The 15,978-nt window shown below is 43.6% G+C and overlaps 1 protein-coding gene across 2 annotated transcripts in view; it reads right to left on the bottom strand.

The window, feature by feature from the left end:
• Positions 1 to 15,978, bottom strand: part of RPS6KC1 (ribosomal protein S6 kinase C1) — a 159,080-nt gene that overhangs the window by 48,972 nt on the left and 94,130 nt on the right. For both annotated transcript variants that reach the window (XM_077282284.1, XM_077282285.1), the window contains one exon: positions 3,018 to 3,065. In XM_077282284.1, the coding sequence (XP_077138399.1) occupies positions 3,018 to 3,065 (48 nt within the window). The remainder of the gene's footprint in view (positions 1 to 3,017; positions 3,066 to 15,978) is intronic.

Here is a 15,978-nt window from a genome sequence, read left to right on the forward strand (position 1 = left end):
TCCTTTGGATCCCGCTGTGCTTTATGTTTATCAACCAAACTAATCTGTCCGAGTGACTGCGGGCTGCGCAGAAGCCGCTCATCTGCTCCTCCATGTCCTTCGATCCCCTGAGGCTCGGCTGATGGCATCTGGCAGGTATCCAGAGAACAGAAGATGGCACAAAGCTACCATTAAAATCAATTACACGGGTCAACGTTTTTATTAGTAGCTCACTCTCAAACTAAGTCATCAGAGTGACACTTTGTGTACTCGGCCGCCGACCTCTCTTTACGGTTTTTTTTTCTGCGAGCACATAGGACGACGGGCCGACTTAAGGAACCTTCGTGCTTATGGCTTTATGCAGTTAGTCTCTGTAATGAAGGAGTGACCCAACTATCACTATGATGGAGAACCATCACATCACTTGTTGGCCCCAATGTAAAATCTCCAACAAGGGCCCCCGATGATCATAAGCCTTTAATAGCATTGGTCTTTCCATGGACCTTTTGGGGCCCCTTTAAGGTTCAGCATCCGGGGTATGACTAATTCCTGCAACTGCTGTAGTTATGCCCCCAAGGGAACATGAATAAAGTGAGAAAATAGGAAAATTGTAGGGCAGATTGAGCAAAACGGCATGTCCTACTCATATTACACAACTTCTCCTGAAATAAAAAAAAAAAAAGGCTTTCAGGACTTTGAACCTTAAGGTGTCTGCATCCTCTTGGCCGACAGTTCTCATAGACTCCCTCATACACTTGCATGCTCGGTTCAGCTGAGTGTGCATGTGCTTTCAATAGGGAGAGTGAAGTAAGATGCTGCAGGAAAAGCTACGATTTATCTTTCACACTCGCTCATCAAGTGATTGTATCACTCAGTTCTCGGCAGCACATTACGTAGGACAAACAGGGGATATGCTGCCGATAACTATGAAAGTCTATACACACAGAATTCCTGGTAGCCCGGTCTAAAGAGACCATAATAGATCATTGATCGTCTTGTATACAGCCCATCAGCTGTCGTTTAATAGCTGCGGTCACCATTCCTATGTTTCCAGTGACAATCTGCAGAATTGTGATTGCAGCTCTGGCCTATAAAGACTGTAATGGAAGATCAGGGCAGGTAATGAAAAGCTAGACCATTTTGTTACATTCATCATGTATTGCTTAATCACTGTCAATCTTGAGATTTAGTTAGTGAACAGGAATTTGTATCATTTCTAAAGGATGAAAATCTTATAGGTGTCTGGATTTAAAAGAGGACCTGTCACCAAATTTTATTCTTGCTGCTCGCCTGAGTATTCCAATATTTTTTTTTTAATTTGTCATATGGTTCCAGAGATATAGGCCTTTCTATTTTGTGCAAATTTTTATGGTCTTTCCAAGGGGGAGTGGCTGACAGGATCCTCTGGGGCGTGGCTGACAGGATCCTCTTGGGCGTGGCTGACAGGATCCTCTGGGGCGTGGCTGACAGGATCCTCTGGGGCGTGTCTTTAGGCTGCTCTGCATCATCACCTTATTAGCCACGCCTTGTTTAGACCATAAAGAATAAAAAGGCCCATATCTTTGGTACCATATGGCAGATTTAAAAAAAAACCAAGCACCGCAAAACTCAGGGGAGCAGAGAGCATAAAATAAAAGCAAAAACTGGTCATTTTTCGTTTGGTTTCAAAAGTCTGACATTCATCAGCGGGTCTCGTCACCCGACCTCAACAGCCTCATATATGTCTATGTGGATGTTGAGGTCGAATAAGTAGAATTCAACCACTTTTGAAAACAGAAGCCATCTCTGTGATCATCAGAGTTTCGGTTTCTCCATTTTGCTCTGGCCATCAGCATTTATCCCCAGAAAAAGCCATATCTGGCCCCTGCAGGGGAATCGCATGGCTATTCAAAATATTATGGCCGATCACGCAAGACATGGAATGGTCTCCAAGGTGAAAGTCGAGGTCTGTGAGCGCTTCTCTGCTGGCTCAAACAGAGGCATTAAACATAGATGACCCCAAATTAAAAAAAAAAGTCCATATGCCCTAAATAAAAATAAAGAGCACATGACAAGATGCAAATGATAAAAGTGAGCCCATCCGCTTTTCTTATATGTTTGTTTCAATAAATACATGTATTTGGTTATTTTTATGTCAACTGGGCATTACCATCCTCTTAGTCAAGAGGGTGTGTCTCCACACATTTAGACGGTTTCCAATCAGTGAGGACTTTGTCAATGCGTAGGGACAAGCGGGAATGGCAAGGCATACATTTCCAGGAGGAGTAACAGAGGAGTGGCACAATACAGAATTAGGATAATTGCCAAACAAGAATCTCAATTTGCAGACACTGTTTCGGTGTACTGCCCCTCATCAGTGCAAAGTGGAGATCTGGTTTGGCTGCATTGCGGCTTTAAGTCTCCTCATCTCGGCATGCTTAGCATGTCAATCTCCGCAATTAGAAACGATACTTCTTGGATATCAGTCGGACGTCTCTCACTCAGCCAAACCAGATCTCCACTTTGCACTGATGAGGGGGCAGTACCCTGAAACACAGTGTCTGCAAATTGAGATTCTGGTTTGGCTATTAGCCTAAGTCATGTGACAAGGCTCGTTAAAGGGTCGACATTGACTTGTAGGATTGCTACCTTCCAATAGGTGGCACTAGAGTTCTAGTTTGCGTCCTCTCTGAAGAGACAATTTGCATAATTAGCATATTTCCCAGAGGAGCATTGCGGCTTTAAGTCTCCTCATCTCGGCATGCTTAGCATGTCAATCTCCTCAGGGAGAAATGATACTTAATGTATCCAGGGAAATAAAAGTATACTAAATCAGACATGTTAGGAGAGGTGACGAGTTCTCTGTAATCTGATCCCATCATATCAATTGGCAAGAGAGTAAATGGAAATTACTGGGTGTCTGCAGGCAGTATGACTGGTGTGACCTACGAGAAGGCAGTTTAAAGGGAATCTCTACACAGTACAGGGCTCTTTAAATGAGGGGACTCATCCTTAGGACCTATGAAATAAAAATTCCATCATCTCCTATGAATACTCACTTTTAAAATAAAGGTCTCCTGGGTCTGCGTATCCAGGACGAGCAAAACCTAGAACAAAAACAATAATTGTTAAAAAAAAGTGCCATAAAAAAAGCAGATACCTGCCAATGTCAGCACTACAAGATGCATCTGCCATCAAACGCAAACACAAGGTAACTACAATCACAATTAATTTTTAAAGAGGATTTCAACCTTATTTTGGGCAAATGAGAACACAATGTAAGGGGCTGTCACCCAACTTTTTTTTTAGACCCCAGAACGTTATGCTATATGTGGTGCAATCAACTTAACTTTATGCATAGACGCTAAGAAAATGAGTATAGGACAAGTTTTGTTTTTTTTGTTTAGTCAGTGCATACTTGTCGTTTTTAAACAAGACCTTAAGAAATACATGGCCTTCCTATCCTACAAGGTAAAACTATTTTTGTTGCAAACACCGGTCTAATATGTCCTGGAACTGACCCGCTTTTCATTTCTTTATCAGAATTCTGCCAGCATTACTAGATCTTTCTCTCCCTACTTTCCCAGCATGCATTGCTCCTTGCAAGGTCCAATGGCTTGCTTGCCTTGAACTGATAACGGAAAGGCAGAGAATTACAGTATTTGTAATTTTAAAGACAGGAGAAAGCAGAAGCAGGGAGACAAAGAGCCGCTCTCAGGTCCTGTAGTGAGACAAAGACCCTCTCCACTTCCTGTAAAGAGACATTGCTGTCCTCCACTTCCTGTAAAGAGATAAAGACCTGGCCCTACTTCCTGCAAAAAACAAAGCATCCCCACTACCTGAAGAGACAAAGACCCACTACCTCATTCTGTAGAAAGAAAATAATCCTCTCCATTACTTGTACAGAGATAAGGACCCAAACCACTTCCTGCAGAGGAACAGACACAACTCAATTTCCTGTAGCGGGACAAGGACCCGCCGCCACATCTTGTAGAAAGAAACTCCAGACACGTAAGTCCAGTAAAGTAAAAGACAAGCCCCCACTTCTTGTAGAGGGATGAAGACCCGTCCCCACTTCCTGTATAAGGACAAAGACCCGCCCCCACTTCTTGTATAAGGACAAAGACCCGCCCCCACTTCTTGTATAAGGACAAAGACCCGCCCCCACTTCTTGTATAAGGACAAAGACCCGCCCCCACTTCTTGTAGAGGGACAAAGACCCGCCCCCACTTCCTGTATAAGGGCAAAGACCCGTCCCCACTTCTTGTATAAGGACAAAGACCCGCCCCCACTTCTTGTAGAAGGACAAAGACCTGTCCCCACTTCCTGTATAAGGGCAAAGACCCGCCCCCACTTCTTGTAGAGGGACAAAAATCTGCCCCCATTTCTTGTAGAGGGACAAAGACCTGTCCCCACTTCCTGTATAAGGACAAAGACCCGTCCCCACTTCCTGTATAAGGGCTAAGACAAGCCCCCACTTCTTGTAGAGGGACAAAGACCCGTCCCCACTTCCTGTATAAGGACAAAGACCTGCCCCCACTTCTTGTATAAGGACAAAGACCCGCCCCCACTTCTTGTAGAGGGACAAAGACCCATCCCTACTTCCTGTATAAGGGCAAAGACCCGTCCCCACTTCTTGTATAAGGCAAAGACCCGCCCCCACTTCTTGTATAAGGCAAAGACCCGCCCCCACTTCTTGTATAAGGCAAAGACCCGTCCCCACTTCTTGTATAAGTCAAAAACCCGCCCCCACTTCTTGTAGAGGGACAAAGACCCGTCCCCACTTCCTGTATAAGGACAAAGACCTGTCCCCACTTCTTGTATAAGGCAAAGACCCGCCCCCACTTCTTGTAGAGGGACAAAGACCCGTCCCCACTTCCTGTATAAGGACAAAGACCTGTCCCCACTTCTTGTATAAGGCAAAGACCCCCCCACCACTTCTTGTAGAGGGACAAAGACCTGTCCCCACTTCTTGTAGAGGGACAAAGACCCGTCCCCACTTCTTGTATAAGGCAAAGACCCGCCCCCACTTCTTGTATAAGGCAAAGACCCGCCCCCACTTCTTGTAGAGGGACAAAGACCTGTCCCCACTTCCTGTATAAGGACAAAGACCTGTCCCCACATCCTGTATAAGGACAAATACCTGTCCCCACTTCCTGTATAAGGACAAAGACCCGTCCCCACTTCCTGAATAAGGACAAAGACCTACCCCACTTCCTGTATAGAACAAAGATCCGCTCCCACGTCCAATAGAGGGAGAAATGCAGGAAGTGGGGATGGGTCTAAGGACAAAGACCCGCCTCGATTTCCTGTAGAAGGACAAAGACCCGTCACCACTTCCAGTATAGGGACAAAGACCCGACCTCACTACCGGTAAAGTAAAAGACCCGACCTCACTACCGGTAAAGTAAAAGACCCGCCCTCACTACCGGTAAAGACACATACACAATCACTGACTTCCAGTCATCATTCTCAGTGTCTCTGCTGGTAGTTGCAGATTACAATTGACAACAGGCAGTGGACAACAAGTTGTAAGAAAAAAAAAAAAAAGATCATGTATCGGTCGGTACTTTGCAGTTATTTTTTTTTGTGGTAACTTAACATTTTATAAATGAAGCGATTTGCAGATTCTCTATTTATCACATCACCTATCAAATGAGATCAAGTTGTCCAAAAGTACAGGGCCCATTTAGGAGTATGTTTAAACTTTCAGGTGGGGCACACCGAGTCGGATCTTAAATCCTAACAAATCTGCTGACAATGCAAGTCAATGTGGTATTTCACACCGTATTTTCATCAAAAAAGAGCAAAAAAAAAAAAAAAAAAAACACGGGGAAGATCTCCATAACCTCGATTTTTTGCCTATGATTTCAGAAATAAATATATTATACACATATATATATATATATTATTTTTGGGATATTTCCTCCCGAAGCATTTTCTTTTGTCCTTCCCGTATAACCGCACCAGTCAGTGCTGAGATAATGAATGTTCCCCTAACGCTCGGTACGTCTTGCTCTGCAGATTTAAGGCACCGCTCGCCGTCCTCAGATAAACAAGCGATATATCTTTAAATGGTGACATAGCGGAGGCTGTAATTTGCTGCATTAGCACGGAGCATTTCTTGATACAGATCCCACATCTTGTAATCACATTTATTAGTGTCTCGTCTGCTGTCCAGTGTTGGAGGCCATGGCCGTCCTGCTGTGGATCTTGGGATGGAGCTGCGACTCTGTTGGTTACAAACCAAAGGACAAACGGGCCACCGGGGAATATGCCAGCTGTTAACTTGTCGCTGATATCCAGAAGGGTCATCTTCAGTCTGAAGGAGCAGGCAATCTGCAGACTAATTACAAGTGCTTGCCCGCGCGCTGCCCGAGAGAAGACTGGTGACTTTCACAGAAAACAAAATCCTGGTAGAGATGCAAATGCTTCACACTCAGAAAGCGCTGGGCTCTGCCACCGAATATTCATTTGTTAGCAAAACAGAAGGGCGAGATTTTATTACCCGGGAGCAGCCGCCATGCAAAAACATCACAAATTTATAACTTTGCCATAAAACCCTTCTATGCAGATTACGGCATAGAAATGAGTTCACTACTGAGATGTGCTGAAAGCATGAAACGCAACCCATCAAGGCTATATAAATTCTTGAACAAGTGATATGGCTGTCTGCATCCTAGTGGAATAAGAAGAATGATACCAGTCTTGTAGTAATCCGATGTGACAGCACAGAGAAATCGAGCTTTGAAGCCATATGCAAATTAGCATGGAAGTGCATTAGGGGTGTGTCAATGTGTGTGCGCTCCAGGTGAGCTTGCATGTGACGTCAAAGCTTGGTTTCTACATGACAGGTACCAGTTTTATTGTACATGGATCTATATAGCCACAGCGCTAGTTGCTGTACCTGGCGAGAGATAGCCCCTGTACCTGGCGAAAGATAGCCCGTGTGCCTGGGAGCACAAGGGCAAGTACCTGGAGCGCTAGCCCAAATATCTGGAGAGCGATAGCCCCTGCACCTGGAGCCCGATAGCCCCTGCACCTGGAGCCCGATAGCCCCTGCACCTGGAGCCCGATAGCCCCCGCACCTGGAGCGCTAGTCCCAGTAGTAAAATGATCCTGATGGGCTCTTTACACCACAAAACAAAAAATGTAATATACAGACTTTAAGAGTGTAATATTCTATTCAGAGGCCTTTATCTTAACCTAGGTTTACAGTGCCTTGCTTTTCCCACATATCATGCTTCAAACATAAAGATACCAAATGTAAATTTTGGGTGAAGAATCAACAACAAGTGGAACACAATTGTGAAGTTAAACGAAATTTATTGGTTATTTTAACTTTTTGTGGAAATTCAAAAACTGAAAAGTGGGACGTGCAATATTATTTGGCCCCTTTACTTTCAGTGCAGCCAACTCACTCCAGAAGTTCATTGTGGATCTCTCAATGATCCAATGTTGTCCTAAATGCCTAATGATGATAAATATAATCCACCTGTGTGTAATCAAGTCTCCGTATAAATGCACCTGCTCTGTGATAGTCTCAGGGTTCTGTTTGAAGCACAGAGAGCATCATGAAGACCAAGGAACACAACAGACAGGTCCGTGATACTGTTGTGGAGAAGTTTAAAGCCAGATTTGGATACAAAATGATTCCAAAACCTTAAACATCCCAAGGAGCACTGTGCAAGCGATCATATTGAAATAGAAGGAGTATCATACCACTGCAAATCTACCAAGACCCGGCCATCCCTCTAAACTTTCATCTCAAACAAGGAGAAGACTGATCAGAGATGCAGCCAAGAGGCCCATGATCACTCTGGATGAACTGCAGAGATCTACAGCTGAGGTGGGACAGTCTGTCCATAGGACAACAATCAGTCGTACACTGCACAAATCTGGCCTTTACGGAAGAGTGGCAAGAAGAAAGCCATTTCTCAAAGATATCCATAAAAAGTGTTGTTTAAAGTTTGCAACAAGCCACCTGGGAGACACACCAAACATGTGGAAGAAGGTGCTCTGGTCAGATAAAACAAAAAATTGAATTTTTCGGCAACAATGCCAAACGATATATTTGGCGTAAAGGCAACACAGCTCATCACCCTGAACACACCATCCTCACTGTCAAACATGGTGGTGGCAGCATCAAGGTTTGGGCCTGCTTTTCTTCAGCAGGGACAGGGAAGATGGTTAAAATTGATGGGAAGATGGATGGAGCCAAATACAAGGCCATTCTTGAAGAAAACCTGTTGGAGTCTGCAAAAGACCTGAGACTGGGACGGAGATTTGTCTTCCAACAAGACAATGATCCCAAACATAAAGCAAAATCTACAATGGATTGGTTCACAATAAACGTATCCAGGTGTTAGAATGGTCAAGTCAAAGTCCAGACCTCAATCCAATTGAGAATCTGTGGAAAGAGCTGAAAACTGCTGTTCACAAACGATCTCCATCAAACCTCACTGAGCTCGAGCTGTTTGCCAAGGAAGAATGGGCAAGAATTTCAGTCTCTCCATGTACAAAACTGATAGAGACATACCCCAAGCGACTTGCAGCTGTAATCACAGCAAAATGTGGCGCAAAAAAGCATTAAGATAAAGGGGCCGAATAATATTGCACGCCCCACTTTTCAGTTTTTGAATTTCCACAAAAAGTTAAAATAACCAATAAATTTCGTTTAACTTCACAATTGTGTTCCACTTGTTGTTGATTCTTCACCAAAAATTTACATTTAGTATCTTTATGTTTGAAGCACGATATGTGGGAAAAAGGATGAAAAGTTCAAGGGGGCCGAATACTTCCGCAAGGCACTGTACATGGGTAGATTACTTCCCACTGCCGCTTGTTTAAAGGGGGTCTCACCTTGTTAAATGGGTAAAATTGCAAAAATGCTTGTAAAAATAAGCAACTTAGCAATTCCTCTCTTAATAAATAACTTCTACTTTTTTTTATTCTACAGTTTACTGCTCATTGCCTAGATTACTGGCCACCACTGCAGTCTATCAGAGGAGGTCAATTTCCTAGGCAACGAGCGTTTTTATTTTAGGCCCTGTAAGAGCTGCTATGAAGCGGGCTGGATGTGGCAGCTTTAGTCACGCTACGCTCCTCCGATGCTGCACAAGACCAGCAGCTTCTGCTAGCGGCAGGGGAGAGTGAAGAATCTGGGCCAGTGTGACCTGTCATTCAGGCAATAGGCGAGTCCCATGCACTGCTCTGTTATCCGTACACAAGGTTGTAGCAATAGAGAGAAATCCAGGAACCAGGGCACCAAACGTTCTCCTTTTTGTACTGTATTAGTACAGAAAAGTCACAATGTTTCGGCCATGCAGGGCCTTTATCAAAAAGAGATACAATTTTTATGGCTTGATAAAGGCCCTGCACGGCCGAAACATTGTGATTCTTCTGTACTAATAGTTACCTAAAGGAGGACGACTGGTGCCCTGGTTTCTGGATTTCTCCAAAAATCCTTGAGCACACCGCCTCCCTGGCACGCAAGAAGCTTGAAGGCAGGGGAGTGGTGCGCTCCTGAACTGTCCCAAACAACTGTATGCGGTGAACAATTGTCAAAACCATAGTTTGCGCCCCACGCAGTTTGAATATTGTCAGTAGCACATCCGCTGAATGCACGGAGAGATGTGCTGCCGAAAACAATGATTTTAGGGCCCTTGTAAATGATCCATTAGACCCAAAATCATACATTGTTATGCAGATATAGAATAGCTCTGCTCTTCTGTACATGAACCAGGAAGATCAGGATGATCAGTGCATTAGAACACATGGAATTTAGCTGCAGTATATCAAATTGAGGAACAGCATTTTTCTGCATTAATAGGCAATTATTTGGAAATGTAGGAGGATGAGGTTACATAATTCAGAAGTCATCTAATTACAGTAAAACGATGGGATGCAGAGTGTTCCGTCATATATGTCAGGTACATGCATGCGTAATTTCAGGACAGCACTAATTTGCAGCATGGAATATCTAAAAAAACCATAGAATTACAATTAGTGATGAGTGAATATACTTGTTACTCGAGATTTCTCGAGCACGCTCGGGGGTCCTCCGAGTATTTTTTTAGTGCTCGGAGTTTTAGTTTTTAGCGCCGCAGCTGAATGATTTACATCTATTACCCAGCATAAGTACATGTGGGGGTTGCCTGGTAGTTAGGGAATCCCCACATGTACTTATGCTGGCTAACAGATGTAAATCATCCAGCTGCGGCGAAGAAAACTAAATCTCCGAGCACTAAAAAATACTCGGACACCCGAGCAAGCTCGGGAAATCTCAAGTAACGAGTATATTCGCTCATCACTAATTACAATCTTTCCCAAGCTCTTAAAAAGAACACAAATTAAGAAAATGCAAAAAAAAAAAAAAAAAATTCCTAGCCATTCTGCTCTTAATTGCCTTTTTTAACCTAATTTTGTCCCAAATTATAGTCAGAACTGAGAAACATATAAAAGAACATTTTCCTACGATTCAGCGCGCTGTGCGGATTCTCTGATGTCGGCGCTGGCAGCGGGCGATCATGTGGCCACATTCCAACTAGACTGTGTCCCCTCTTGCGCATTACACTTGCATTGAGCGAGGCCGTGCACGTCTAGTCGGCATGTGACCGTATGTATGCAAATCACATATTTGCAGTCACGCACACACCGCTGCCAGTGCCGGAGAATCTTTATAGCACACAGTGTGCGGGATATAAGGATTCACAAGTCTGTAGTTATTCCTAAGGCCAGACAACCCCTTAAAAAGCTGGCTCAGACAGCGGCCTCCTGCCTGAGTATTCAGGTAGTAATATGCTTGCTGTGCTGCTACCACACGCCAGCATGTAGACTAGAATCTGCCGAGGGTGGGCTCTACTATACCAAGACGCCTGAATAACAACTTGGCAATGGCGTTCCTTATGTTGTCCACAAATTTAGCTCTGCTACATCAAGGTGCCCGTTAAAACAGCTCTACTTTTCCAAATATTCTCTAACATTCACATTTCACTTTGTTCTCTTCAGGAAGTTTACAACACAACGCTTACTGTTTCATGATCATGTAGTAAAATCTGCTCACTCAACCAGAGTGGGCAGCTACATTTCCTGTTTAAAGGGATTGTTCACTACTCTGATATTTATGACCTATGCTCTGCACCATTATAGCCTTCGAGAGCTATGGCGTGAGGTCACTGGAGCACGAGTAGCGGGATGTCTGGCTTGTAGCCCAATGTTGTGCCAACAATTTCTGATGGGGTGGGGTGACTTAATGCACAGCAGCCGGACCCCTCTAGTCTTCATTTCAGGTACATTAACAGCTCATTGTTACATTGGTGGTGGAACCAGTGGTGCGGCCATTTCTCCAATGGGACCAAAGACTAATTTCTCAATACAACAATGCTAAGCTGCAAGTTGCTGGTGCTAATATGAGCAGCTTGCGTGGACTAAACCTGCTCCCATGGCTGCAGTGTCTCCAGACTTGTCTCCCATCCAGCACATCTGGGACGTCATTAGTCGGTGACTACACAGGAGCTGCCAGAAGAGGATCTTGATGATTGCCCAAGTGCATTCAGCGGCAGAACCTTCCTCAGACGATCATTAATAAATTCAGTGATAGCAACCGATGCTGGAAGTGCCGAAATTTGGCACATGGCGTTCGTAATCCATACTGAATAAATTGAAAAATTTTGAAAACTTTGTTTTAATGTTTCAGCATTTGTAGATCAGCAACCAGTCTATCCATCCTGTAATTTCTATTATTCCACACCTATTCCTTCTTGGTGTTGTAATTAAGGTGGATTGAGAAAATACAGAAAGGACAATAATTCCTGTCGCCCAATAGAATAATCCTAGTTATTCTGCATGACAGTGCCGTGAATATTGTACATGTACCGTCACACGTACCCAAGTCAAATTCAGACCTGCGCCAAGCTTTATTCAGAAATGCTGCCCTGTGAATCAATGAAGAATGTAGAAAACATCATAAATTACAAGGTGATCGTTAACACCGTGAATAAAGCTACAGTCTATAATTAAAAGTAGTTGCAGTATCAATGCCATGTTTGATGCCACCACAGAGGAATCTCTATGACCCCGGTGCAGATGCGGTGACAGGACCAGAAATGTGCAGCTCTTGGAGGAAAACATATCAAGGTTTCGGAATTAAATCAGAGTTACATGGAAGAATGGGGTGAACAGAACTCAACAGCGATGTGAAAGACCGAGATTAATTTATAGGAACAGGTCAGTCGTCATGATTACTGCTAAAAGAGGTGCAACCAGTTGTTAGGGGGGCAGATCGTTTAGCGTAATTAATTATATCATTCAGAAACTTATGCTTTTATTCGGGTTCCTTTTGTCTGCGACAAGCTTTAGATAAATTGCAGATCGGAAACTTTTCTTGCACATATTTTATAGATGACTTACAAGGCTTCTACACATAATAGGATGGGGAGACTAACCAATATTAACCCTGCCGGGCAGGAACGTAGAGGGGATTGCTTAAAATTCTACCAAGCTGCTGTACCAGGTACAGCTGCCGTTAGAGGCGAGCTACTGTGACTGTGCAAACAATGACCAAGAATTTGGATTTGGCTCCTCCGATCAACTAATTGTTGGAGGTCCCAGTGATTCGAAATGATCAAGCCCTCTTTAAAATAGGAGTTTAGATTTCTGCAGCAGCACATATATGGAGTATGTCTGTGCACAATCTCCTGTAAAACAGTCTGCGATTGACGAGAAGGGTGATAACATGATGAAAAGTTCCTGTATCACCTTCCTTTAGGGTCACTGCAAGCTGTATATATTAAAGAATACAGTAACAGGATACGACTGGAAATAGAGGTGACGGCAAAGAAATGTTCCTGTGTCAGCCCTGCTTTAGAGGGGTGGGATGGTGGTAACAGTCTGTCATTGAAGAGAGAGGTGAAAAGTCCCTGTATCGCCTCACTTTAGGGTCACTGCAAGCTCTATACGTTGAAGAATACAGTAACAGGCTATGAATGTAAATTGAGGCGATGGCTCTTCGGGTCTTCAGGAATGGGATGGAAGTATGAGTCTGTGATTGATGAGAGGGGTGATAACATGATGAAAAGTTTCTGATACCACCATCCCACCCCTGGAGAGACTCACTGTCTGATAAAAATTCGGATAGCACGCGGACTTACACACAAATGTGTGACTATATCCTTAACGGATGGCAGTAACAGGAACTTTTCATCACGTTATCATCCCTCATCAATCACTACGGTTACCACCATCCCACCCCTGGAGAGCCGCCCTTAACTATAAAGCGGAGGTGACACAGGAACGTTTCTTTGCCATCACCCCTATTTGCAATCATAGCCTATTACTACATTCAATATTCAACATGTACAACTTGCAGTGACCCCAAAGGGAGGAGATAAAGGAACTTGTCATCATGTTATCATCCCTCTCACTAAACAGGGAATTATTATATATATTAGATTTAGAGGCAACATCTCCACATCCAACACCAGATGCACCACATTGTGGTAAAATAAATGAAGATATATTTATGTAGACATAGTGATAGGGATACAAGCACATATACATGTGTAATGTCAGAGCGTTGTCCAATTTTTTTTTTATTGGACCTATATAGACTAACTTGCCCATTAACACATCCGTGATAATCAAGGGTGCGAGAATAAAACAGAGAGCGGGTCCTGCAATGATCCAATGTTGAGTATTAGAATGAGGGCTCATTTCCACTGGCGAGAGACAAATCGGTCCGTAATCTGGACCGAAAAAACGGATGTAACGTATGCGATTGTCATGCGAGTGCAATGCGATTTTTAATCGCATCATCCGTATGACATCCGTATTACTGTCCGATTAGTACGCACCGGTGTCCTTTGAAAAGCCGGCAAATCAGTGCTGTGTACAGTAAAATCACACTGACAGGTTAGAATAGAGAAGATATATACACATAGAATAGGTATATATACATATATATATGTCAGTGAGACACCTATATATGTATATTTATATTTAATGCAGCGCTAGATAGCATTAAAGCCGCTAATTCAATTGCTGGCTTTTCATTTCTCCTTCCCATACCAGACAGGATATGAGACATGGTTTACATACAGTAAACCATCTCATATCCCCCTTTTTTTTGCATATTCCCCACTACTAATGTTAGTAGTGTGTATGTGCAAAATTTCGGCGCTGTAGCTATTAAATTTAAGGGTTAATTCGCAGAAAAAATTGGCGTGGGCTCCTGCGCAATTTTCTCCGCCAGAGTAGTAAAGCCAGTGACTGAGGGCAGATATTAATATCCAGGAGAGGGTCCATGGTTATTGCCCCCCCCCCCCCGGCTACAAACATCTGCCCCCAGCCACCCCAGAAAAGGCACATCTGGAAGATGCGCCTATTCTGGCACTTGGCCACTCTCTTCCCACTCCCTGTAGCGGTGGGATATGGGGTAATGAAGGGTTAATGCCACCTTGCTATTGTAAGGTGACATTAAGCCAGATTAGTAATGGAGAGGCGTCAATTATGACACCTATCCATTATTAATCCAATTGTATGAAAGGGTTAAAAAAACACACACATGATTACAAAGTATTTTAATGAAAAAAACACACAGGTTGTTTTAATATTTTATTGCTCTCTCAATCCATGTGAAGACCCTCGCTTGGAAAAATAATAAACCAACAATATACATACCTTCAGATGACCTGTCACGTCCCACGAGGTAATCCATCTGAAGGGGTTAAAATATTTTACAAGCAGGAGCCCTGCTAATGCAGCTGTGCTCCGTGCCTGTAAGCCCCGGAGAATGAAGGAAATGTAAGTCAATGACCTATAGTTACCTTCAGTCGCGGTGATGCGCCCCCTGGTGGTTGTCCTCATATGACCTCGAGCGTGGGAAAAAGTTCCCAGGCTGCTGTTCATGAGGACAGCCAGCAGGGGGCGCATCACCGCGACTGAAGGTAACTATAGGTCATTGACCTACATTTCCTTCATTCGCCGGGGCTTACAGGCACGGAGCACAGCTGCATTAGCAGGGCTCCTGCTTGTAAAATATTTTAACCCATTCAGATGGATTACCTCGTGGGACGTGACAGGTCATCAGAGAGGGTATGTATATTGTTGGTTTATTATTTTTCCAAGCGAGGGTCTTCACATGGATTGAGAGAGCAATAAAATATTAAAAAAACCTGTGTGTTTATTTCATTAAAATACTTTTTAATCATGTGTGTGTGTGTGTGTGTTTTTTTAACCCTTTCATACAATTGGATTAATAATGGATAGGTGTCATAATTGACGCCTCTCCATTACTAATCTGGCTTAATGTCACCTTACAATAGCAAGGTGGCATTAACCCTTCATTACCCCATATCCCACCGCTACACGGGAGTGGGAAGAGAGTGGCCAAGTGCCAGAATAGGCGCATCTTCCAGATGTGCCTTTTCTGGGGTGGCTGGGGGCAGATGTTTGTAGCCAGGGGGGGGGGGACAATAACCATGGACCCTCTCCTGGCTATTAATATCTGCCCTCAGTCACTGGCTTTACCACTCTGGCGGAGAAAATTGCGCGGGAGCCCACGCCAATTTGTTCCGTGAATTAACCCTTAAATTTAATAGCTACAGCGCCGAAATTTTGCACATACACACTACTAACATTAGTAGTGTGGAATATGCAAAAAAAAAGGGGGATATGAGATGGTTTACTGTATGTAAACCATGTCTCATATCATGTCGGGTATGGAAAGGAGAAATGAAAAGCCGGCAATTGAATTAGCGGCTTTAATGCTATCTTTCGCTGCATTAAATATAGATATACATATATAGGTGTCTCACTGACATATATATATATGTATATATACCTATTCTATGTGTATATATCTACTCTATTCTAACCTGTCAGTGTGATTTTACTGTACACCGCGCTGAATTGCTGGCTTTTCAAAGGACTCCGGTGCGTAAAATTCGGACAGAACTCGCATGGTGCGAGTGCTGTGCGATTTTTTTCTCGCACCCATTGACTTGCATTGGCGAGTCTCGT

This window comes from Ranitomeya variabilis, chromosome 2 (assembly GCF_051348905.1).
Source record: "Ranitomeya variabilis isolate aRanVar5 chromosome 2, aRanVar5.hap1, whole genome shotgun sequence".
Lineage (NCBI taxonomy): Eukaryota > Metazoa > Chordata > Amphibia > Anura > Dendrobatidae > Ranitomeya > Ranitomeya variabilis.